This window comes from Solea senegalensis, linkage group LG7 (assembly GCF_019176455.1).
Source record: "Solea senegalensis isolate Sse05_10M linkage group LG7, IFAPA_SoseM_1, whole genome shotgun sequence".
NCBI lineage: Eukaryota > Metazoa > Chordata > Actinopteri > Pleuronectiformes > Soleidae > Solea > Solea senegalensis.
In genome coordinates, this window is record NC_058027.1 from 7,839,944 (window position 1) to 7,864,697 (window position 24,754).

Sequence of the window (24,754 nt, forward strand, 5' to 3'; positions counted from 1 at the left end):
TTGTGGCCAATCACAGTCCAAACATCTAAGTTCTTGGGCCATCAAATCAGCTTCTTTTGTTTCCTGGTGTATAATGAGCCTCTTAAGGTCACTGCTGCGGCTCAATTGTCATTTACATGCTTCGAGTTCCCGTCATTTATGGTCATAATCCAGCAGCTTTTTGCAGCTGTCAGAGTTTGCTCTGCCTTTCTTTGGGTCAGTGAATAAACGTCTGAGTGACTGATATTCAGGCGTCTCTTGGCCTCTGATGATGGGTCGGAGGGCTTTGCTCTGTCACAAGTTATTTTGGGAGGATGCTTTCATTGACGTGTCACTGGTGGACTGTGGTGATGGTAAGATGGACGGTATATAAGTCGGGCTGTAGTGCACACCGCCGTGTTAGGACAAAGCATTCAGACTTTCATTCAAGGTAAGGACTCATTTTGTCTCCTCGTTTCTGTCTCCTGTTTGTACTCGAGTGTTGTGATTTTTATGTAAATGTGAACTTTAGGAGCCAGTTTCCTGAGTGACTTCTGTGTTGTCTTGAGAATAAGATAGTAAAGTAAGTATAGTAAGTAATAAGATGACACAGTAAAGTAAGTATAGTAAGTAATACGATGACACAGTAAAGTGAGTATAGTAAGTAATAAGATGACACAGTAAAGTAAGTACACAAGTAGTAGATAGTATAATAAGATGACACAGTAAAGTTAGTATAGTCAGTAATAAGATGACACAGTAAAGTAAGTATAGTAAGTAAAGTAAAGTAAGTAAGACACAGTAAAGTAAGTATAGTAAGAATAAGTGACACAGTAAAGTAGTATAGTCAGTAATAAGATGACACAGTAAAGTAAGTAATAAGTACAGTAAAGTGAGTATAGTAGCAATAAGATGACACAGTAAAGTAAGTATAGTAGTAATAAAGATGAAAGTAAGTATAGTAAGTAATAATAGATGACACAGTAAAGTAGTAAATGTAAAGTAATAAGTAATAAGATGACACAGTAAAGTAAGTATAGTATAGTATAGTAAGTAATAAGATGACACAGTAAAGTGAGTATAGTAAGTAATAAGATGACACAGTAAAGTGAAGTATAGTAAGTAATAAGATGACACAGTAAAGTGAGTATAGTAAGTAATAAGATGACACAGTAAAGTAAGTAAGTATAGTAAAGTAAAGTGTATAGTAGTATAGTCAGTAATAAGATGACACAGTAAAGTAAGTATAGTAAGTAATAAGATGACACAGTAAAGTGAGTATAGTAAGTAATAAGATGACACAGTAAAGTGAGTATAGTAAGTAATAAGATGACACAGTAAAGTAAGTATAGTAAGTAATGACAGTAAAGTATATAGTCAGTAATAAGATGACACAAAGTGAGTATAAAGTAATAAGATGACACAGTAAGTAAGTATAGTGTAATAAGATGACACAGTAAAGTAAGTATAGTAAGTAATAAGATGACACAGTAAAGTAAGTATAGTAAGTAATAAGATGACACAGTAAAGTGAGTATAGTAAGTAAGATGACACAGTAAAAGTAAGTAGTAAGATGATAGTAAAGTAATAAGAGACACAGTAAAGTGAGTATAATAAGTAATAAGATGACACAGTAAAGTAAGTATAGTCAGTAATAAGATGACACGGTAAAGTAAGTATAGTAAAATAAGATACACAGTAAAGTAAGTATAGTAAGTAATAAGATGACACAGTAAAGTAAGTATAATAAGTAATAAGATGCAGTAAAGTAAGTATAGTAAGTAATAAGATGACAGTAAAGTAAGTATAATAAGTAATAAGATGACACAGTAAAAGTAAGTAAGTAGTAAGTAATAAGATGACACGGTAAAGTAAGTATAGTAAGTAATAAGATGACACGGTAAAGTAAGTATAGTAAGTAATAAGATGACACGGTAAAAGTAAGTCAGTAATAAGATGACACCGGTAAAGTAAGTATAGTCAGTAATAAGATGACGGTAAAAGTAAGTATAGTAAGTAATAATGACACGTAAAGTAAGTATAGTCAGTAATAAGATGACAAGTAAGTATAGTAAGTAATAAGATGACACAGTAAAGTAAGTATAGTAAGTAATAAGATGACACAGTAAAGTAAGTATAATAAGTAATAAGATGACACAGTAAAGTGAGTATAGTAAATAATAAGATGACACAGTAAAGTGAGTATAGTAAGATGACACAGTAAGTAAGTGTAAGTAATAAGATGACACAGTAAGTGAGTATAGTAAGTAATAAGATGACACAGTAAAGTTAGTATAGTCAGTAATAAGATGACACAGTAAAAGTAAGTAATAAGATGACACAGCAAGTATAGTCAGTAATAAGATGACACAGTAAAGTAAGTATAGTAAGTATGACATAAAGTAGTATAGTAAGTAATAAGATGACACAGTAAAGTAAGTATAGTAAGTAATAAGATGACACAGTAAAGTGAGTATAGTAAGTAATAAGATGACACAGTAAAGTGAGTATAGTAAAGTAATAAGGTAAGTACACAGTAAAGTAAGTATAGTAAGTAATAAGATGACACAGTAAAGTGAGTATAGTAAGTAATAAGATGACACAGTAAAGTAAGTATAGTAAGTAATAAGATGACACAGTAAAGTGAGTATAGTAAGTAATAAGATGACACAGTAAAGCCTCTATTCCTGGAATGTCACATACCAGTACAGTGATGTATCTGATCAAAAGTATTCAGGAACTGGAATGACAAATAGGAAACCAGAAGGCTTTCTTACTGAAAAATGATATTGAAATCTTCACACCTGAAAAAATATAAAAAATAAAATCTCAGTAACCCTGCATGAAAGTTTGTTTTATTTTGTGTTTGGCATATCAGACAGCACAAGAAAGACTTAATTCAGGTTTATTTCTTTACTTTGTTTTGTTTTAATGTGAGGGAGCAGGGTGAGAGTGTTAATGAACATAGCTTACTCTGTTTATCAGGCAGACTCTCTCACACACACACACACACAGTCCTCTCATTAACATAATGTCTAGAATCAAATCTAATGGTTCATTTCATCACCATCATCTACAGTATATCTAAGGTTACAGGTTTACCTTATCAGCTGAGTGATTAGTTGATTAGTTAATCACTTACTTTTTCCAATTAAATGAAATGGTAATAGTTTGGAACATAGAAAACCAAAGTGACTGAACTAAAAAGTCCTCTGTTTTCTCTGTTTCATAACATTGTGAACTGGGTGTACTTTTAAATGATTGTTGGATGACATGTCATTTAACAGAATCATGAATTATTTAATGAATTGAATCAATAAATAAACGGGTGGCTATTTAATATTATTATTTACTGTTTTGTTTATCAAAAGATGCCAAACTGGGGGGGAGGTGCCAAGTGTGCAGCCTGTGAGAAGACTGTTTACCACGCAGAGGAGATCCAGTGTAATGGGAGGAGCTTTCATAGGACCTGTTTCATCTGCAGTGAGCAAACGTCTTCTTCCTCCTCTTTATTAACTGAGCGAGGGTCATGGTTGATCATGGTTGTCCTTTCATGCTTCTGTCTCTCAGAGGTTGTACTGGGTTGAATCTTTCAAAGTACATTTTGTGGCTGTCTTTGGTTCAATTTGTTCCAATTTTATATTTCTTCCCCTGTTTTATTATTTTTATTTTATGTTTAAAATCTTAATGTATATTGGTAAATGTTTCTAACATCTTTTTACCTGCACCTGCATTCTTTTCCATGTTGTGTCACATTCATTTTTGATTGCTTCAATCTTCTTTTTGTACTTTATTTCACTGTTTTCTTGCATCCTTTCACTTTTTTCCCTTTTGTTTTCAAATGACCTGGTTTGTTCCTTTCCTTTCTTTTATGTCATACTGCTTAGCTGTCTGTAGGCTGGGTTTTGGACCGAGCTTCCCTTTTCTGTGGTTCTGATGTGATTCACTGGTCACTTTCCTGGTCACTCTGATCCAGGACTTTGCACAAACACAAGCACTATCCAGCTGGTTGGATATAAAACTCTCATTGCCCCAAGAGCAGCTCTGAAAGGTCTCTGCGATAAGCTCTTCCATCTGCTGAGCGTTCATCTTTTCTGGAACATTCACCACACAGCTACTTTTATCAGTCAGCAGTTCCATTACACACATCTTGTGTGTAATGGAACTGCTGACTGATAAAAGTAGCTGTGTGGAAGCTTTATTTAGCCTCCATAACTCCAGACCTCCGAGTCAGGGCAAACCATTGCATCCAGACAAATGGTCATGGATTTAAGTGTGTGTTATTCTGTGTTTCCTTAAATAGTGAGCTGCAGAAAAGGGCTGGACAGCACCACGATGACCGCACACGAGTCTGAGATCTACTGCAAGTCATGCTATGGCAAGAAATATGGTCCAAAAGGTTACGGATACGGGCAAGGAGCTGGAGCTCTGAGCTCTGATCCTCCTGGGCAGAACATTGGGCTGCAGCCTCATGAGTAACTACAATATTAATGCATGTTATTACTTCTGCCCACGGAGTGTGTGTGTATCTGTGTTTCTGCACTTTCTTGCAATACGAGCAACAGGCCCAAGAATTTTGACCCTGACGTGGTTTTGAACACTTCTTCTGATCTGGAGCCACAGAGTCTGTTACACATAGAGGCCGACAGAGGCTTGTTGCGTGAATGGGGTGAAGTCTGCATCTCTGATTGCCTTGTTAATAGATTGTGCTTCAAGATGCTCAATGACTTTACATGACACAGTACACAAGTCACATTAAGCAATAAATCTGATGTAAGTATGAGTGATAATAGCAAGTCATTTAGGAACAATAGGATAAGGATCACATGCACTTATCCTTTAACGATCAGCATTTACATCATGTATATCATCATAGATAGTTGTAATAATCTTTTTTTTTTCTAGCTCAAAACCTAAACATACTTCAACGAATGCAAACCCAAGTAAGTGCTCCCAGAAGTTTGGAGGGTCAGACCACTGCCCTCGCTGCTCCAAAGCCGTCTATGCTGCTGAGAAAGTGATGGGCGCAGGAAAAGTAAGGGCCACCTTCCTATTTTACACGGGCTTTTATGAAAGTATTTTTGTTTCTTGTCATTTCTGAATAACTCATTTTCTTATTTTATTTTTTAAGCTCTTTTTCCCAATGAATCTTAAAACAATGTCATCACCAAAAGGAATTATGGAGTGCAACCTAATACTGTAGAATTTATTATTCATGGAATCTAAATATCAAACCTAAAATGACATGTATACTGTACAAATACTAGAACTATGTTAAAAACCATCAGACTACACATTAAACAACACTGTTCTAAAAATATCTCTTTTCTATTTCATAGTTTGTGTAAAAAACAGCTGAGCAAGAATTGAACACTATAACACTAGATAAGATGATTTGTTCCCACGTCAATTTCTTAAATTTATTTATGATTCATTTAAATATGAATTCAATATGAAACACAAGGATATGCACAGCACACATGGAAAGGTTTAACTTTAAATTTAAGGGTTACAACATCTAATCATGTTAGTCCACAGCAGCAACAATTTTGTGAAAACCCCTTTAAATGAAATGATTGACTACAGGAGGCACAGATGCTGGAAACACCCTGGACCCCATGTCACGGCTCTGCTTGTGTCTCTTGAAATGTCCTGGACCATCACCACAGTTCTGTGCTGTGCTGTTCTTCAACATGTCAAGAACTTAAAAGCCTTTAGGGGCTGCAGTCTGTGCCTCAGACTTCATTTATCTTGACTAATGTTAGTGTGTGTGTGTGTGTGTCTATGTAGCCCTGGCATAAAACCTGTTTCCGCTGTGCACTCTGTGGCAAAAGCCTGGAATCAACGACGGTAACAGACAAGGATGGAGAGCTCTACTGTAAAGGTATGCGCGCGCACATACACGCACGCACGCACGCACACACACACACACACGGTCGAAATGTCCTCACAAAGATAGGTTTGTTTGACACTTGGTCCACAAAGCTCATGTGAGACATGTAGACACACACAGACACAAGTATACGTTTGCGTAGCTATTCTTTTTAGGACACTGCATGGACTTCCATTCATTTGGACAGCAAGTGTTATCTCTAACCTCAAGCCCTCAACTTAACCACTTTTTCAGAAATGAGGTTCTGCCTACCAGGTTTTGGTAGGACTACTGGTCCTGACGAAGTCATTATTTATACCAAATAGGAATAAAATAACACATTACATTGTTTTCTGATTGCCTTTTCAGTTTGCTACGCCAAAAACTTTGGGCCTAAAGGGTTTGGACTTGGAAACGCCGCCATGTTGGAGGAACGAGAGTGAAGAACAGGCTTTGCTTGGTTGCTTTTCTTTTTTTAAACCTCAAACTTAAAGTCACTGTTACACTACAGCCTTTATTTTACACTAAATCAGGGGTCGGGAACCTTTTTGACTCAGAGAGCCATGAAAGCAAAATATTTGCAAATTTATTTCAGTGAGAGCCATATAATATATTTTAAGACTGAATTTAACTAAATGTGAGTAAAATAAGCCTCTGAATTTATTCTTTTAAATAATGTTGTTATAATACTCACCATTAATGCGACTTCTGGTTCTTGTGGACCCTTTTATTGGCAGAACAGCAAGACTTTCTTCGAGCAGTGTGTCACCAGCAGCATATCTTGCAATCACACTGAACTGCGACAAATGACTTAGGGAATAGAACGGTGCTGCATTTATGTCATTCACTTGCGTTTCCTTCACTTCCAAAATCGATGGATGGATTAAAAGAAGTGATAATATTTTATGTTTTATCTGAAAAGCCGAAATCTGCGAGCCAGATGCAATCATCAAAAGAGCCACACCTGGCTCGCGAGCCATAGGTTCCCTACCCCTGCACTAAATGGTGCATTGTGATGAGTAAGTGCTTAAATAGGGCAGGAGATTCTGTGTAACTGTGCAATATTATCTTACTTTTACAACAGAGCTTGATACATGACTGATGTGTGAGATTTGTTTCTAAATAATAAATCATGGAAAACAGAGCATTAAAATGCAGTGTGAATTCTATTTTACACCTTCTGTATCTCACGTAGTTCATCTGAAAATCATTTTATATTACTAGTTATAGTAATAGTAGAGTTACAAGTTCAGAACAATGTACAACAGTGAATTTCCACTACTGTTACCTCCAGCTGCAAAAAGGCAATTAACAATGCCTCATCTTGCCAAAGGTAATTGCTAAACCAGTCTTATTTGCATTCATAAATAATGCACTGCAATATTTAATGGGAAAACATCAAGAAAACAGTTGATTAACAAGTAGAGTGTAAAGATTTTGCCCAAACAATTATGCATGAGCAGCTATGCAGAGCAAAGGACTTCATGTTTTTGTGAAATTGAAAGTAGAGGTTCAGTTATCTTATATTGTTAGGTTAATGGAACTGACGGCACAGAGGAAACTCGACTCCACATAAATAACTCTGTTCATCATAAAGTTAGTCTGAAACAGCTGAGACATCATGATGCATAAAATCAAGAAAAACAGCAGGTTCTGTTTTTGTCCACACTCAGACACAAGTTGAAAAGACAGGAACATTTATTGAAGTACTATAGTGGTCATTCATTATTAAACACATGCAACTCTTACAAAAGTCATAAACTGTTTATATGTACAAAGATATTTTCTTCCTGAACTGATGATAAAAAATAGGCTTGACATGTTCATATGAAACAGCTTAAAACTTGAATTACACTTTAAATCTTTCAAGGTTCAGTTACCTTTATCTTCTATTTATGAACGGTGGGATTTTCATTTCACTGACAGCAGTCAAGTGTAAGGCAGCAGCAGTCTGTACAAAGAGCGACTCAACCAATATCTTCAAGTTGCTTTTGTGTTTCAGCAACGGCAACCATTTTACTCTTTCTTTACAAAGAGTCCAGACATAAAAAAATAAATAAATATAATCTGTGCTTTTGGTCCAGAACCACTAAATACGTCTGACCTTTGACTCTGAGTGAAAGGTTTTGTGGAGGTCACACCATGTCTGTTTGTCCGAACATGTGCTGGTCGTGGCCGGCTGGAAACTGCTGCGTCCAGTCGATGATGGCAGGTTTGAAGAGGCCACAACAACGCAGCTGGAAGAAGGACACCAAGTTCCTCACCACACCCAGACTGCAGAAAGACAATCAGAGATGTTGTTTCTCACATTACACATGTGAATATTACATTGTTGTCTGTCTGATTGCTATATGCCTGCCCAACATTAACCCAAGAGGGTCCAATTGTGAAGTGCATAACCTTTATGTTAATGAAGATCTGTTGTATGTAAACCATTATCAAATGAGTTCACACAATGATTAAGTCAATCCATTCCACAGGACTCTCCTTTAGTGCTTTTACAAAGACACGTTTCTGGGTTTGGCTCCGTTCTGGAGTCTCAGAACCATGGTGCTTTCTTGCAAATCAGCACACGTTCACGCTAATTTAAGAGGAACCTACCTGGGAGGACATTATTTCACATTACTTCCTGTGTGTCTTCGCAACCCAGAATATAACACGCCCACTAATGATGTCACAGTTCGCATGGTCGAACCAACTATTTTTTGGTTCCAGCTGAGAACCAAGATTTGAGGTGAAAGTGAAATTATTTTTTTCACTTTGAGCGCATCTGCCAGTTCAAAATTAGGTCCGGGAACTGACACAGAGCCCTGCCGAAGAGAAAAGGCTGTCTGTGTGTCTCCATGTTTGTTTGTTTTTGCATCTGTGGTAAGATTCCCTCGCTGCACACAAAAGTCACGACTCACGACTCTACCAGTGTTAAGAGTGTAGAAATGGTCTGCACTGTGCTGAGAGGGCCAGGAGATGGATTCATGAAAATGAAACCACTACTTTACTATATTGATATGTTGCTTAATTCTTGCAGACATTTTCATAAAGAATTTTAAGATTAGATGATTTTTTTATTGTATCAATTGCTGCACATTACCGTAAAATTAAAAAATTGATCACGATATAATCTCAAATTTGTTTTGCTGTATAGTATAATGAGATGTGCTGAGAAAAAATAGTTACATAGAAAATGAGCCTATTAATGCCTTTTTCTTTTTAAACACGGGAGACATTTTGACATAAAAAAGGTGTCATATCACGTGGGCGGAATGACCTACAAAGTGCTACACTCTTCCAACAGCATCTTCTGTCCTAGCACTTACCCTCCCCACTCCCCTGCACTCTCAACCTCTATCCAGATTCAAACTCATTCACCAACAGAAATAAAAGGAACCAGGAACTGAGAGTTAAACTTACTTGTATGGATTCTGTCTTAAGGAGACAGGCTGCCGAAGCTTCCTCTGGTGTAACGTCAGGCTTGTACGCTCTGCTGTGGTCAGTCCCAGAAATGCTATCTGCTCAGAGAGAGGGAAGTACATCAACCACCACTGTGTGTAAATACAGCAGTTTAGTGGAATGTAAACAGAATGGACTTTTTGAATAATTCTACAGCTACAGTATGTTGGCATATTTTATGATTTGAGTTAAATCAATGTCATGACTACAGTCAACTAAAGACGAGTAGGATAGAGCACACCGACAGACCTGATAACAACACTGTTATTAAATGGCCTGCCAGCATATAGCACCCCTATAGTTAACATGGTACAGTCCCTTCCATACAAGTTTCAGGGCACCACCAGCTGTGTTGTTTTTATGTCTCTCAAATTCTGTGATCACTGACATTTGGGTTGGAAAGATGTGATGGACATTTGGTCTGATATATTAGCAAACTGTCTATGAGTTCAACTCATAGAACAAGTGTATGTAATGCTCACGCATGTCTTGGGTCACACTAAATAATTAGTCAAGCAGCCACTCACCTGGTAGAGCTGCAGCAGCAGGATCAAGCAGGACCAGCAGGTATGGTAAAATGCCAACAGGAGGATACAGAGCAGCCAGGGAGAGCAGCCGACCAGGGCAGAGACCACACCCCACAGGCCCTGCTCTTCATAATGCAGCGCACAGTGAGTCGACAAGTCTGAAAGAACAAACACAGGAGAGCCGTGTGTGTAAACCTGTGTCAGACACTGAATTTATACAGTAATATATTGTCACTTACACACGAGACAGCCATACAACATCCAGACTCCCATCAGCATAAGGGACAACAGGAAGAGGACAAAGTAGTAATGGTTCCTAGCACCTGCAAGAGAAGTAATGTGGTAGATGATAGTTACTATTTCACAACTTATTATGACATAAAATGTACAGATAGATACAGAGAATATAATGGCAGTGACTGAAGGTCAAAATATTATCATGTATGAATTATTATTGTAGAAGATTTTCCTAATAGTCTCATGAACTATACTACTTAAAAGGTCCAGTGTGCAACATTTAGGAGGGTTTATTGGCAAAAATGAGCAAACTATTCATTAGTATGTATGTATAAGTGTATATTGTCATTTAAAGTGAAATCAGTTTGATTTTCATAGCCTTACAATAAGTATTTTAAATGTATCTTAGGCAAGGCCTTGCTTAAACGAAGGCTGCCATCTCACACTGTTGCTACCATGTTTCTACAGCACGTAAAATGTTTTGGCAGGTCACTATGCTTAAGATTTGGTTTGTTAAGGCCACTACAGTTCCATGATGCCCAATGGAAAAACAGTGGTTTTCTGTCCTCTGTTACAGCCTAGTAACCTAGTGTTAGATATCACCAATTCTTGATGGACCTTTAAATGAACATCCATTTATTTTCTACTGCTTTATGCACCACAGGAGGGTTAATCTATATACTGTATGTCATCAGCTGACATAGGCCGAGGTACACAACCATCAGACAAACAACCATTCACACCTACGGTCAATTTTAGAGAGACCAATATACCTCATCCCCATATTGCACTGTGGACTTGTTTCTGGACTGTGGGAGGAAACTGGAGAACCCGGGGTGAACCCGGGGTGAACCCGGGGTAACCCCCCCCCCCACACACACACAAAAAACATGGAAACTCTATGCAGAAAGGCCCTCGTTCCAACCAGGGCATGAACCCAGGTCTTCTTGCTGCAAAGGTAAGAGTGCTAACCACTACACCAACCGTGTAGCCCTTAAACATATATGGAATAAATGCAGTACATCCCAAGCCCAGTCTCACCATTATGTATACGTTCCAATATATTGCAGCTCCAGACACAGATGAAACATTTTAAATTAATATAATTTACAAAAGATATAATTTAAAACAAATATTTTAAGGACTGGTCAATGGGGAATGTTCTCTCCATGAACGCTCGCTCAAAAATGTTGTTGTTTTTCCAAACAGTTATACTTGTAACTTGCTACATGCTGTTGTACCAATGCAGCTGTTGGTCCAGACAGAGTGATGGTCCTGCTTCGCCACACAAGCATCACAGGAGAAGCAGTGGTGCGCTCTCATTGGTTTCTTTATCTAATGGCAATTCAAAACAAAACAGAAGAGTTTCTCTTGTCACTGCTTGTGTTTATGGTTAAAAAAAACTAAAGTAAAGACTTTGTGTTTAGAGCTTCACCATGCAAGAGGTGCAGAATATTCTGGGATCCAGACAGCCAGCTTCAGCCAACACTAAGACATTCTGAAATACAAGAACAAAAACCAAGCTTAGCTGTGCCATTTCTATATTAAATTAACTTTAAATAAACTCCCACCATTTTCTTCTCTTCTTCTGTTGCCTTGATGAAGCCAGGGTCAGTTCTGCAGGTGCGGAAGTAGTAGTAGAGCAGAGCAGTGGCATTCAGAGTGAACAGAACCTGAACTGTGGTGCTCGGTCCATGTGAGGTTACAGGTTAAGAAACTTAATATCATTTACTTATCATCAAAACATTAAGTCGAAAACCCGCAATTAACTAGGAAATTATCACAGTGGTCAAAACCTGATTTGAAGGTACAGTTTGTCAACGTTTACAACCTTTTTTAGTGAAGTTGCAAGTTGCAGCTGAATATTCCTCACCTCATCCTGCCCTTCCAAATGTTTGGAGAAGTCATGTAGCCTTCAGTTAGCATCACAACTCAACAGATGATTAGTTTGTCATTGTGGGCTATTGTAAAAACATGGTGGTCCAAAATGGCGGCTGACTGATATAAATATAAAACTATAAAACTCATTCTGAGTTTAAGGAAAACAACAATTCATGCAACCAAGTGACTATAGACTTAGAAAAAATTAAACATTTCTGACAAATGAAAACAATTTCACTCAATGTTTACACATTGGACCTTTAAATACGCAGTTTCCCTGAAACACAGGATATCTGGCATAAACCAGAGGCACCAGGTGACAAGCATCCAAAAAACTGAAGCCATGAGGGATGTTGCTGGGAGCAGAGACTGAAAGTCTGGACTCGGGAAATTCCTGTTTAGAGACACATATTTATCTTATATTACACAACAACCAGCTTTATAGACAGAGAGCATTTACATTTCATTTAGATGAGTCAAGAAAGAAATGCCAGAAGAAATGTGTTCCCACCTTGACACCAGATTGGCCACACCCATCACACAAGCCAGCAGGATCCCTTTGAGTAACCAGGACTCCGAGTTCATATCAACAGTTGAACCTACACTTCCAAGCATGGCTGTGCAGAACACAAACTGCAGAATCACCTGCAAAAATGCAAACAAGAGGATATTAAAGACAGCAGAAGTTCTCTACAGATCACAGGATTTCTGTTCTTCTGTGACCAGGAGTTTGAGATCTTGAGCGTCTGTATACCTTGTATCTGTTGATGAGCCGCAGACAGCGTGAGTTGGAGCGAATCCTCTCTTGTTTCACACGGTTTAGCATGTGAATGAGCAGTGGGCTGTGAACCTGGTGGGCCAAATCTAGGGGAGTGTGTCCCTGAAGAAAACACAATGAACATGAGAATATTCATCCTTTATAGCTTAGCCTTTGATGGTTGTGGGGGGAGCTGGTGAGAGGTGGGGTACAGTCCTGGACAGGTCACCAGCAAATCACAGGACTAATATACAGAGTCACATTCAAACCTCTGGGCACTTTCTTTAGTTCACCAATTTGCGTGTATTTGAATTTCAGAGAGAACCTGGAGAACATGCAAAAGTGCTGCCCTCCTGCCAATAATTACTGATTAAAAATAGATTAACTATTGTTTATAGTTGTACACTTTTCTGACCTGTTTTATCATGTACTGAGCAAATCTTTTTGTCTAGTGCCGTGTTTCCACTGGCTCACTTCGCCTCGCCACTAACATAGTACCTGGTACCAGGTGTGTGATGTCATCAGACTGCTGGCCACTGACGCTAAACACTATTTCAACACTTATGTAGGATGTCGCCAAGGTGCACTTGAGAGCCCAACCATATTCAATTTGTACATGGATTTTGTCATGAGATGTGCCAATCATGAGATCAGGAGCCAATTTCCAGAGGCAGGAGCATGTGTCGAATTTGTCATAGCAAATGAAGTGTCCCCCAGAGGACTCTGTACCGGAACATCACATGGGGTGTTCAGAATCCTGGAGCTCATGTACGCGGATGATGTGGTCGTGTTTTCCCAGAGCTTAGATGAGCTTGAGAGGATTTTAACAATATACGATAACACCTTCTCAAGGTTTGGACTCCAAATGTCCTATAAAAACACGGAAACAATGGCGTTCAATGTGGACGAAGTCATCCAGTCGCAAACAAGTCTATTGTCTATCAACAAGGTGGAGATAAAGAATGGAGATAAAGAATGTGAGGCAATTCCGGTATCTTGGTCATCTCATCAGCAACAATGGGAAGTCATCAGAGTTCCTACACCACCAAATTGCATCAGCATACGAGAAATGGAACGAGCTAAAACATGTGCTGACCGACCGTGAGATACATCTCAACACTCGTATGAAAATCCTGATGACGTGTGAACGGTCCCGACTACTGTATAGTGTACAGGCATGGGAACTTTCTAGCTACGAGCTCCAGAAGTTGAATACTGTGTGGAATGGTTTCCTACGTAAGATCCTATCCTATCGTCCTATCTTCAAAACCGAACATACAGAGTAACCTGGAGAGGATCTGTGTCGGAAGCCTGTCCTCTAGCTACTGGGGTCCCTCAGGGTTCTGTCTTGGGCCCGCTCCTCTTCTCTCTATACACCAACTCTCTTGGTTCTGTTATTCTCTCTCATGGTTTTTCCTATCACAGCTACGCCGATGGCACCCAACTCATTCTCTCTTTTCCCTTTTCCCTCCCATCTCTCAGTGGATGTCTGACCATCACCTGAAACTCAATCTCGACAAAACTGAGTTTCTTTTTCTCCCAGGAAAGGGCTCTCCCACCACAGACCTAACCATCACCCTCGACAACTCTGTGGTAACTCCTTCTCATACCGCAAGGAACCTGGGTGTGACACTTGATGACCATCTCTCCCTCACTGCCAACATTGCTGCAACAGCTCGATCTTGCAGATACATGTTGCACAACATCAGAAGGATACGGCCTCTTCTAACCCAGAAGAACCACAGGTTCTGGTCATCAACTCATCCAGAATGCAGCAGCTCGACTGGTTTTCAACTTACCAAAATTCTCCCACACTACACCGCTCCTCCGCTTCGGATCCGGTCCAGCCTACATCCAGGACACGATCAAAACCTACACCCTAGCCTGCCCACTTCGCTCTGCATCGGCAAACCGGCTCGCTACCCCCTCACTGAGAGGATCGCAGAGGCATTCGCAGAACTCGAGACTGTTCACTGTCCTCGCTCCCAAATGGTGGAATGAGCTCCCCATCGACATCCGGACAGTGGAAAGCCTCCACATCTTCCGCCGCCAACTAAAAACACATTTCTTCCGACTCTACCTCGACTAAGACGACAAAAAAAAAAAAAACGTATACATCGCACTTATGATTACATTTGGTTTACTTGAAGCTCTTACTTACTTCTAGCTCTTATTTGTACCCAAATGTTTAAATGTACTTATTGTAAGTCGCTTTGGATAAAAGCGTCTACTAAATGACATGTAATGTAATGTAATGTAATATAATGTAATGTAATGTAATGTAATGTAAGATGATAGCTGGCGGCTACGCACGCAAGAATGTTCCCCCCCAAAACCTAAGAAAAAAGGGGGCCGACCCAGCAACCCTTGTCGATGACGAAATAGATTGGGCATTTAAGATCTCGAACAGTAAGCTGTATGCACTGACCCAATCACAACCAATTGAAAACTTTTGCCATGTACAGTCCTTGAGATACGTAGCCCATATATGCTATGTATCTGGGCGTAGCATATATATATACATTCGGCAATGTATATATATACATTGCCGAATGATGCAATGAATTGCATCATTCGGCATTCATTGCCGAATGCCGAATGATGCAATTCAGAAGAAAGTATTGTTTGACAAACGGAGGTCGTGGAGAAAAATAGAAGAAACACTTGGGGTCAGCAAACAACAGGCCCTTAAGACAATGATGATCAAGAAAGACTTCGAGCGGATGTTGGAGATCAGGTTTCCGCCACTCTCCAAGCAGCCACGCCCTAGGGCCGATCGCGTGCCAGATGGGAAACACTGATGATGATGATTGGTCGTGCCGTCACAGGAAGAGATGTCCCACAAGAAACAAGCCAAACTGTTGATCATTTAAAAAGACTGCTGATTGTGACCGGTGACTGTCAGACAGAGTCTGTGCTTTGGTCATGGAGGAAGTAGTGAACAAATAGCTTTAATTAACTGATTCTAATGATATTCAATTAAACTGAAAACAACAGCTTTAGAAGTCACCAGTCACATGTATGTGTGTGTCACGCGTAAAACTAAGTCACCGCAATTTCATGCAGCCGTGCAATGATGACTCCGCCCACATTAAGTAGGTACCATTTTTGTGGTGGAAAACCAACCTAAACTGTGCCAAGGCAAGCTGGGACCATAGTGGAAAAGGAACATAGATTAAAAGGACCACCTGGTGCATCTCCTATTTTGCCAATTAAAGAATACAGATTAGTTCTAGATTTGTTTTGAAACATATCAAAATACTTCTAAAAATAATTTGCATTGAGATTCTTTTTTTCAATAAAAATACTTAATCCTCAAGTTGGTGGATTCATAAATGGACCCTTCCCTTCATTTCAACAGCAAGAAGATTTATTATTTTTGCAGTAATAACTTAGTGAAGCTCACGTTGATGTTATCTGCGTCCACACTGGCTCCAGCATCCAGCAGGATGTGGGCGGCATCTACGTTTCCTGCCAACACAGCGCAGTGCAGCGGAGTGTTTCTGTTCACCTTGTCCACGGCGCTCACAGAAGCATTATTCTTGATGAGGAAGCTAGTGGGTTCAGGCCTTCAACAGAACAATGGCATATTTTAGACACTGCTACACTCGCTAAATCATGGATTGAAGTAAGTTTCATCTTTAAAACTTTTTCATAGTTTGGTTAAAAGGTGAAGATGTGGCTAAATGCTCTTATTAATTAATCTATTAATCTGCTTATTAATAGAATCTAAATGTAAAGTTACTGGAAGAAGAAAAAATACTTTTATCAAGACAAAGACTAGAATAAATTGAGAGAACAAAATGTATCTTAAGTGGAAGCAAAAGGTTTGTTCTTAGGTTTTACACTAAAACATTTCCATGATACTTAAATTTTTTTCATTCACAAATGAAAAAATGAACACAGACATGATCTCAGATTGGTTGAATTTAATAATATATAGCCAAACAAATAGAAAACGACTCGACACCAGCATATCTATAAACAGTGTACAAGGCTTACCCAATGATCTTCTGGGCTGCTAACATCAGTGGTGTTTGTCCGTTGCAGTCAGGACTGTCAACTTCCTGGAAATGAGAAGCAAATCAGGATTACATGCAAGGAAATAAAAGAAAAAAGAGATTTATACTCCTATTAAGTGACAAACCTCTCCTTTAGCCATCAGATAAGCTGCTATGGCCATGTGCTGGAAGAGGATGGCAAGGTGGAGAGCACGGTAACCTTCTCCATCAGCGACAGACGGATCTGCTCCATATCTCATCAGCTGGATCACCATGGCAAGGTGGCCCTGCCTTTTTGTAAACAAAAACCAATGACATATTTACAGTGGTATAGAGTGGTACACAGCGGTACCTCACAACTAGTCAGACATCCTCCAGAAAATGGAGGCACTTTGGAAGAACTCCCTACACATGACAAAAATATTGTGCAGGGAAATTGTTGAAATTCATTTCATTTGCATTTTACCCACAGATAATGACAAAATACCTTGTCATCAATGATTGTTGATGGCAGTGTTTTACATATTTGTTCAGTCGATTCATGCAAATATGAATCTAATAAACACATGGACATACCAAATCTAAGATAGTAATCTATTCATGGTCAAATACTCACCTTATGGCCCAGTGAAGAGGAGTAGAGTTCAAGTCTCCACCGAGCTGATCAACTATCGCCCCTTTTGACATATAATATCTGAGAAAACAAAGAGCAGATACAAATAAACAATCAGTGTTAAAGCTAAATCTGCATCAACAACTTGGTTACTGCTAAAACTTGGAGCATCATCTAAGATTCTTCTGACAAGTAAATGAAAAATAGAGGAGACCATAAAGCAAGGACTCATTTTCACGTTAAACTGGCAACAACAACACCGGCTCGACTCGACGCGACACGGTTAAGTTGCCTTTCCACTAGCATAGTACCTGGTACCAGGTACTTTTTTTAGTACCTGCTCTGGCGAGGTTCCAAGTGAGCTGAGGGGATAAAATGGGTGACGTTGCCAGAATGCAGGCCACTGATTGCCGTCTCAGGAAGAGATGTCTGACACAAGAATCAAGCCGAACAATGCCGAACTGTAGATCAGTTAAAAAGACTAAACAATCCTAAAAACGTGGGTTAATCTCCAACAAAGAAATGTCTAAAATCTCAATATTTTACAGAGGAGTCTGGTTTATTTAGCGGCAGCACTGCAGATCACGAGCAACATCACAAACCCTGCCGCTGTATTTCAGTCCAGTGACTGTGTCTGACGAAGTCTGTGCTCCGGTCATGGAGGAAGTCCTGAACAAATGGTTTTAATTAACTGATTCTAATGATTCAGTTACATTGAAAACAACTGCTTTACAAGTCATTAGTCACTCGTTTGTGCGTGTTGTGTGTCAAGTCATGGCAGTTTCATGCAGCCGTACAGCAATGACTCCGCCCACGTTGAATAGGTAATATTTTTGTAGTGGAAAACCATCCTAAACCGTGGCATGCAGAGGCGAGGCGAGGCGAGCCATAAGCAATTTACAGTCAACTTGTGACTGTTGAATTTAATGTGAATTTAACTAAAGGACAGAATGATTTTGACTTGGAAACAGCCAGTATGATCCTGCACAGTAAACAGTCAATGAATTTTTAGTGTACTGTTTTGCCTAATTTCAATTAAATTAAGCAAAAGAAACCATAAAACTCTGAATATGCGTCCTGAATTTACACCCACAATACTAAGAAAGTTCTGAGTATTTTCCATGTTTTCTCTCTGGGTAGTCAGTCAAACTGATAACAAAATATAACAACAGGTCTTACTTGACCAGCTCAGCGCGGTTGTTAATGGCTGCCCAGTGCAGCAGAGTCACATTCTCTTTGTCAGGCTGCCTGATGTCATATCCTGCATCCACCAGCTCCTTACACCGCTCAAGGATACCGAACCTGAGAGGATGACACAAAGTAAATCACTTTATGACAATACACATATTATTATAACTTCCACCCAATGCTGAAAGTTGTACAGCGCTACAAAACAATAATTCAAAATAAATAAAACATGCAACTCTAAATAAACCAATAAAGTTAACTACTGCTAATACTTATATTAGCAGACACAAATTTGCAACCTGATAGATAGAAAGCTATCATCTGTGTATTTAAGAGGAGAAACAAGTTTACCTGGTCATAGTTTCAGACTATTGGAACTACATTAGCACATGGTTTCTACTACAGTGACAAAGGAAGAGATTAATAGGCAGGAGTGGTGCTGCATTTGTTTCTTTTTCCTTGTTTCGCAACAAAAATTGACCTTTACTCCACAGCACACCAACTTGCTAATCAGTAAGCAAAGAAAGCATGCACTTCAAGTAAATGCAGTTACTACACAGCAGTAGTTTCATTTAGATCACATGCAGTTTGAAAAGCCTTTACTTCTTCTTCTCACTGTTTTCCTTCTATCATCCTCTGAGGTTTAATTAAACAGGGTCTGCACTCCTTTGTGTTTCCTGTACAAACACACTGATCAAATATATGACAGTACAAATAATAACATGGGCTGTTACACAGTTTTCACATATGTTGATATTCAATCTTGTTGTTCTATTATTCTTCAGCAAAAATTGTACTAACATAACATAAACAGAGAAATGGTAACTATCATCTGTGAGTCTGAAGGTTACACAATGGTAAAGGTCTCTGTGAAATGTTGAGAGAATACAGCATAAATAATCAAAGTAAATCTGAAACAAAAAACAGATTTGGCCAAAATACGGAGAGGAAATATTATCTCAAGGTTGAGAAAAAGTACATTTGACAAAGCAGATGTCAAACTCAACTGTGATACTATACTATATAGTTGTACTTCGTTATGTAATTGTGACATCACATTAAATGGAGTAGCAGTATCTGTCAGGTATAATATTTCATTGCTTACTGCGTCGCCTTCACTATGTCCCAGCTGCTGCTGTCGTCCATGTGTGACCGTTTCTTTGGCTGCTGAGTTAGTTCCATCGTCTCATCTGTGCTCTTGCCAAATGGCCCGTGAAAAGCTGGCATGAAGGGATGTGCCATCCCGCCAAAAGCAGCTGCTCTCGGCCCATGACTATGTGAATGACTTGCATGTCCATGGTGGCAGCTGTCACGCATGTGACTGTGATCCTGCCAGAGAAACCACAAGGAAAATTGAGAGATTTGGCCCAAAATGGTCCACATGGAAAAGAGCATGGCACAGTATACAGTAGTATGTGTAAAAACATGTAAGGGGTGAACGCTGGTTTGCTGATTTCAGGTTAATTTTTTTTCCATTGATTGTTTTGGGACAATGAGATTAGAGCTGCAACAAACAATTATTTTCATAATCAATTAATCTGTCGATTATTTTCTCAATGAATCGTTTGGTCCATAAAATATCATTATTATATCATATCATATCAAAATATCATATTGATCGGTGTTCGCCAAACCCGGAAATGATGATGTTCTCAAATGTCTTGTTTTGTCCACAAACCAAAATTATTAACTTTTAACAATTTCTTTGTTATCCAGAGCAAAGAAATTAAAAAAATACTCACATTTAAGAAGCGATCGGAAATCTTGTTTTAATCATGAAAAAAGCTTCAAACTGATTATCAAAATAGTTAAAATAGATTAATAATCGATTATTCAATTAATTGTTTCAGCTCTAAATGAGATTAAATAGTTCATGCATTGCTTACATTTTATTGAAAACAATCAATGGCTTTGATTTATAAAAAATAAATACAGACATAAATAAAGAGAGACAAAGGCTTCATCCAATCCTAATGAGCCCATTGGTTGCCCATGCGACAAATATTTAACTTTTATTGGAGATAAAGAGAAAATATTAGTTTTGGGCCATAGTTTGAATCAGCCTATTAAGAAGTACGTGTGCATGTTTTTCTGAGTCCTGATGCTAATTTTGGTGGCCATACTGAAATGATCACATGCTGCTACCATGATGCAGACAGATGGTTAAGTTAGTTAGTTTTTTATTAATCCCCTTAGGGAAAGTATTCCTCTGCATTTTGACCCATCCTAGAATTAGGAGCAGTGGGCTGCCACACTGAGTAGCGCCCCGGGGAGCATTGGGGGTTGGGTACCTTACTCAGGGGTACCCCAGCCCTTTTTTGGCCGGGTGGGGATTTGAACCGGTGACCTTCCGGTTACAAGTCAAGTTCCCTTTCCACTTGGGCACGGGCTTCACAACATTTGGCAAAAATGCAAATACACATGTGGATTTGGATGGAAACACAGCAGTGATGGAACATAAATAACCGCCTTTGCTCAAGTACAGACTTTTAGCCAGCAGGGCGTCCAGGCATCCAGTCGCCTTCCGCTGCCATGTTTGTTTATCAATGAAATTTTGCATAATCACGTATAGCTCACATTTCGCTCATGTTTAGCTCACAAGCCTGATAACTATAGCAGTATTTCTGAGTTTTTTGGCTTCTTTGTTGTAAATAACTGTTGTTGAACCGTGGTAAAAACAATTAAGAAAATGGAAAAATGAAGATCAAAATTTGTATGCTGTTCCTTTGAATAATAGGAAGCCTTAATTTTTAAAAGTGGATGTTGTTTGTGGAGAACGGTGTGCTTAATTCCCACTATTGACATATTTACAGTTGATAATGTCCTTAATAATATGAAGGCTATATAAAAAAGGACTTTTTTTAACTTTTTGTTTCAAGATGAAGAAAAGAAGAAGACAGACAGTAATCTCCAGCTTCTTATAAGAGTAATCATGTAAGAACTGTTTTCTTGTGTGATTAATGTTCAAAGGTGTGAAACTGTATGCTAAGTGTCTTGCATAAATATATGAAAGATTAACAAAATTGAATAAGACAATAAAGCTGGTAGTCAGCGAAGAGGGAATAAGAAATGTATGATTTTTTTTTTTTTTAATCAGGGTCAACAAGGTCTAACACATACCAAGGAGCCCCCCCGATCCCACGCCTGCCCAGTATTAACTTATAATACTTACAATATATTATATTGTAAATAAATCAGTGTAATTGTAATATTACCTAAAAATTATCTGGTCCTCCCCACCCCCCGCCATGCAAACATACAGCCTCCAGACAAAAATAATGTTGTAACAAAGACAAAAACTTGGCTGTATTCCACAAAATTTGCACTTCAAAATGCAGGAAATAGTGTTTCAGAGAGTTATGGATTTCACATTCATAACTCAAGAGTATTGTAGGACATTTTGTAGAATTTGAGTACAGCAATCTGCTATAAATTCTTACAACACATCTCACAGGAAATAATAACTAATTTCTTTTAATCTGAACACAATATAGCAATATAAGTCTTCAGAGGAAAGGAAACACAAGTTTTGTGGTAATTTTCCTGTTAATAAATATTATTGTGTGATGAATGCACTCAGGGTCAATGTTGAAAGCATCAACCAATGATAGCAAGAGTATCCCAGGCACAGTTATTGTGTTACTGTCGAGTAGTAGCTCCATAATCTATCCAAAATGACTTGTTCATTTATCAAAGTGGTTTTACCATGTGTTCCAGCAAACAAGATACACTTTTACTCCAGTCAAGTGCTTTCATTGCAAAATAACTGTCACTGTCTACTACTTTGAAGTTGTGCAAGTGCTGCAGTGTGACAATCCCCAAATGCACACAGATACTGTGTGTTTAACTGTGACTGAGCAAAAATATAATAAAACATATTTTTGCAATTATTGTCATTAATCTGTTGATTTTTGCCTATTCGAGTTATCATTGGTGAAGTCGTGAAAAATCTTAAATGTCAAAGATTTGGACTGATGTCAGAGGAGCAAAGAAGAAACTAAATATTCACATTTTACAGGCTTAAAACCACATGGCTGATTAATCTTCACTTGAAAACAGCTCAATAATCAATTACCAATCACTTAATTTTCCTAGTCCTATTATTATTGTTGTGACTGTAAAACCTTTTGTACCTGTTTTGAAATGTGCTCTGCAAGTAATTATTATGTTACACATGATAAAATGTTTATACAGGTAGGCAATTGTTTCAGCTCAACAGGGAAATATTGATGAAACACAAAAAGTACAGTTTATTTTAAATACAGTGTAAACAGTCCAGTTGATTTGGGTTAGGGTTACTCAGTGATAGCTTCAACAGATTCCAGACTGAGCTCATCTAACAGGGGGTGGAATGTGGCTCTCGCCTTCAATGGTAGCACTTTTTTTCACTAGCCTGTATGAACAGGAAGAACCTGCTTTATAGTCATAGGGGCACATGGAATAGACTTTTAGTCGGTGAGGTCACAGTGTACCGGAAATAATCATTATTAGAGGAAGAAGCAATGAAATAGTTAAACACGTATCGTCATCATGACAACAGACGAATATTTCCGTAACGTGGACGTCAATCCCTTTACACTAAGAAAATAAGATGATTAATCCGACGGTTAAAGTCAGGTAACTAGCTACAAACAGACTCAGCTAATGATGTGACTCGACTACCAGATGGCACACGTTAATTCCGCGTTACACCAACTTACTGCCGAGCGAAAAAATAAAATAAAACAATCAACAAGCTAACTCGTGCATGCTAACCACCTGCTCAGATAATGAGACTGTGGGAAACACACCATCCTGGTATCTACATGTTGAACCTGTAGTCACATAAGCTAAGCAACGGCCGTATGTAAGAAATATAACCGACTTACGCTGCCGTTCTCAGTCCAGTCCATCTTCCTGTGTGTGGGGGAACGAAAGGGAAAGTTCCTGTCATCAGACGGACCATAATCAACGTACCACTTCCGCTGTTTAGTTTTCAGAATAAAGTAACTTACAGTGGCGCTCCCTAAAGTGTGGGTCTGTGAGCTTTAACAAACAAAATAGAATAAATAGAATGACTTGGTTATGACCCAAGTCTTTGTCACAATAAAGTCAATATAGAGATCATGATTATTTATAATGGTGATTAATACTACAGACAAAATGTTTTGATTTGAGTGTTTTGTGTTCAAGACAACATTGGACTATGTTTCTGCTGATGTACAAATTTAGACATGGCGCTCGGAAAGTTTTGCAGAAGTTTTAAAGGCCACAAAGTTTTAGTGTTATTATCAGTTATTATAACGAGACATTTACATTTTAGTTTGAAAGTACATGCCTTAAATAGGAAACACTCAGGGCTCTTTGTGATTATTTTGATTAACTTGATTAATTTTCTTTCCTCAGAAGCGTTGGACTATTGTCTCCCTTCCTCCCACAGGCACCTTGCTTGCTCCGTTATATTATTGAACAGTGAGAATAATATAATAATAATAATGATAATAATATTTAATAAGGTCATTATAGAAAAAAACAAAAATGGGACCCCTTTTTGTGATAAATGAAGACATATTGACTGTACTTCTTAAAAGACACAGGTCTGTGAATAAAAATTTAATCTGTGTTGAATATGATTCTTCTCTGAAAACCCCAGATTTCTAATATTCCCACATACATTAGAGTGTATTGTTGTATTCAATTTAAAACTTAACAGTTAACTAAGTATCCCCCCCTCAAGTTGGACAGTTTTGTCTACTGTCCTATATCGATCAATAAACTGATATCTCCCAACTCTGTGTACAAAACAAATATGTATATGTATCAGGGATAATCTGACTGAATGTGCCATTTATGAAGAAATAGCTACAGTTAAATGAATATGTATAACATATATAATTTTTATTTATAACACATTTATCATATAAAAGCCACTGTCATGTGCTGAGGTGAGGTTTAAATAAAGGACATCACATGAACATATTCTTGATTTACATTATGATTAATATGATATGATATGAATATTTGCATTATTGTAATTTATTATAATCTCCATAAAATGGTATTAACTCCAAACATAACCCCTTTCGCCTCTGTGTCATACAGATCAGTCACCATATAATCAGACTGAAATGGAACATACATTTATAGAGTGTATACTGATGAAATACAGCCTTTGTTAATACTCCAAAAGTCATTGCATCAGTAACAGATGGACTTTGAAGAACTAGGACCTGGATGAATGAGAACGCACACATTTTCAATCCTTGTACTTTCAGTTTAAAAACGATAGATGGC

The 24,754-nt window shown here is 38.3% G+C and overlaps 2 protein-coding genes across 2 annotated transcripts; one reads left to right on the forward strand and one right to left on the reverse strand.

The window, feature by feature from the left end:
- The first annotated feature begins 346 nt into the window (after positions 1–346).
- csrp3 (cysteine and glycine-rich protein 3 (cardiac LIM protein)) lies at positions 347–6,977 on the forward strand. Its single transcript, XM_044029890.1, has 7 exons — positions 347–409; positions 3,330–3,441; positions 4,262–4,433; positions 4,864–4,993; positions 5,749–5,842; positions 6,200–6,358; positions 6,833–6,977. The coding sequence occupies exons 2-6, from the start codon at positions 3,330–3,332 to the stop codon at positions 6,271–6,273; spliced, it is 582 nt and encodes a 193-aa protein (XP_043885825.1). The 5' UTR covers positions 347–409; the 3' UTR covers positions 6,274–6,358; positions 6,833–6,977.
- A 533-nt stretch (positions 6,978–7,510) lies between these two features.
- On the reverse strand, positions 7,511–23,432 carry zdhhc13 (zinc finger DHHC-type palmitoyltransferase 13). The gene is made up of 17 exons (XM_044029884.1): positions 23,350–23,432; positions 19,587–19,810; positions 18,473–18,595; positions 17,297–17,374; positions 16,827–16,971; positions 16,682–16,746; positions 16,086–16,248; positions 12,677–12,802; positions 12,434–12,567; positions 12,216–12,316; positions 11,613–11,737; positions 11,477–11,539; positions 11,283–11,376; positions 10,044–10,127; positions 9,805–9,962; positions 9,239–9,336; positions 7,511–8,104 (listed from the first exon to the last, which is right to left on the reverse strand). Exons 1-17 carry the CDS (start codon positions 23,371–23,373, stop codon positions 7,966–7,968), a joined length of 1,944 nt encoding a protein of 647 aa, XP_043885819.1. The 5' UTR covers positions 23,374–23,432; the 3' UTR covers positions 7,511–7,965.
- Between the last annotated feature and the right edge of the window lie 1,322 nt (positions 23,433–24,754).

Bases quoted from the DNA above. Each gene is read 5' to 3' on its own strand.
- csrp3 (XM_044029890.1), top strand. From the start codon at position 3,330: ATGCCAAACTGGGGGGGAGGTGCCAAGTGTGCAGCCTGTGAGAAGACT. The intron at 3,442-4,261 runs GTGAGCAAACGT...TTCCTTAAATAG, and splicing joins TAGGACCTGTTTCATCTGCA to TGAGCTGCAGAAAAGGGCTG. The intron at 4,434-4,863 runs GTAACTACAATA...TTTTTTTTCTAG, and splicing joins ATTGGGCTGCAGCCTCATGA to CTCAAAACCTAAACATACTT.
- zdhhc13 (XM_044029884.1), bottom strand. From the start codon at position 23,373: ATGGACTGGACTGAGAACGGCAGC. The intron at 16,249-16,681 runs GTAAGCCTTGTA...GTTCTGTTGAAG, and splicing joins GCAGCCCAGAAGATCATTGG to GCCTGAACCCACTAGCTTCC. The intron at 9,963-10,043 runs GTAAGTGACAAT...TTGTTCTTTCAG, and splicing joins GTTGTATGGCTGTCTCGTGT to ACTTGTCGACTCACTGTGCG.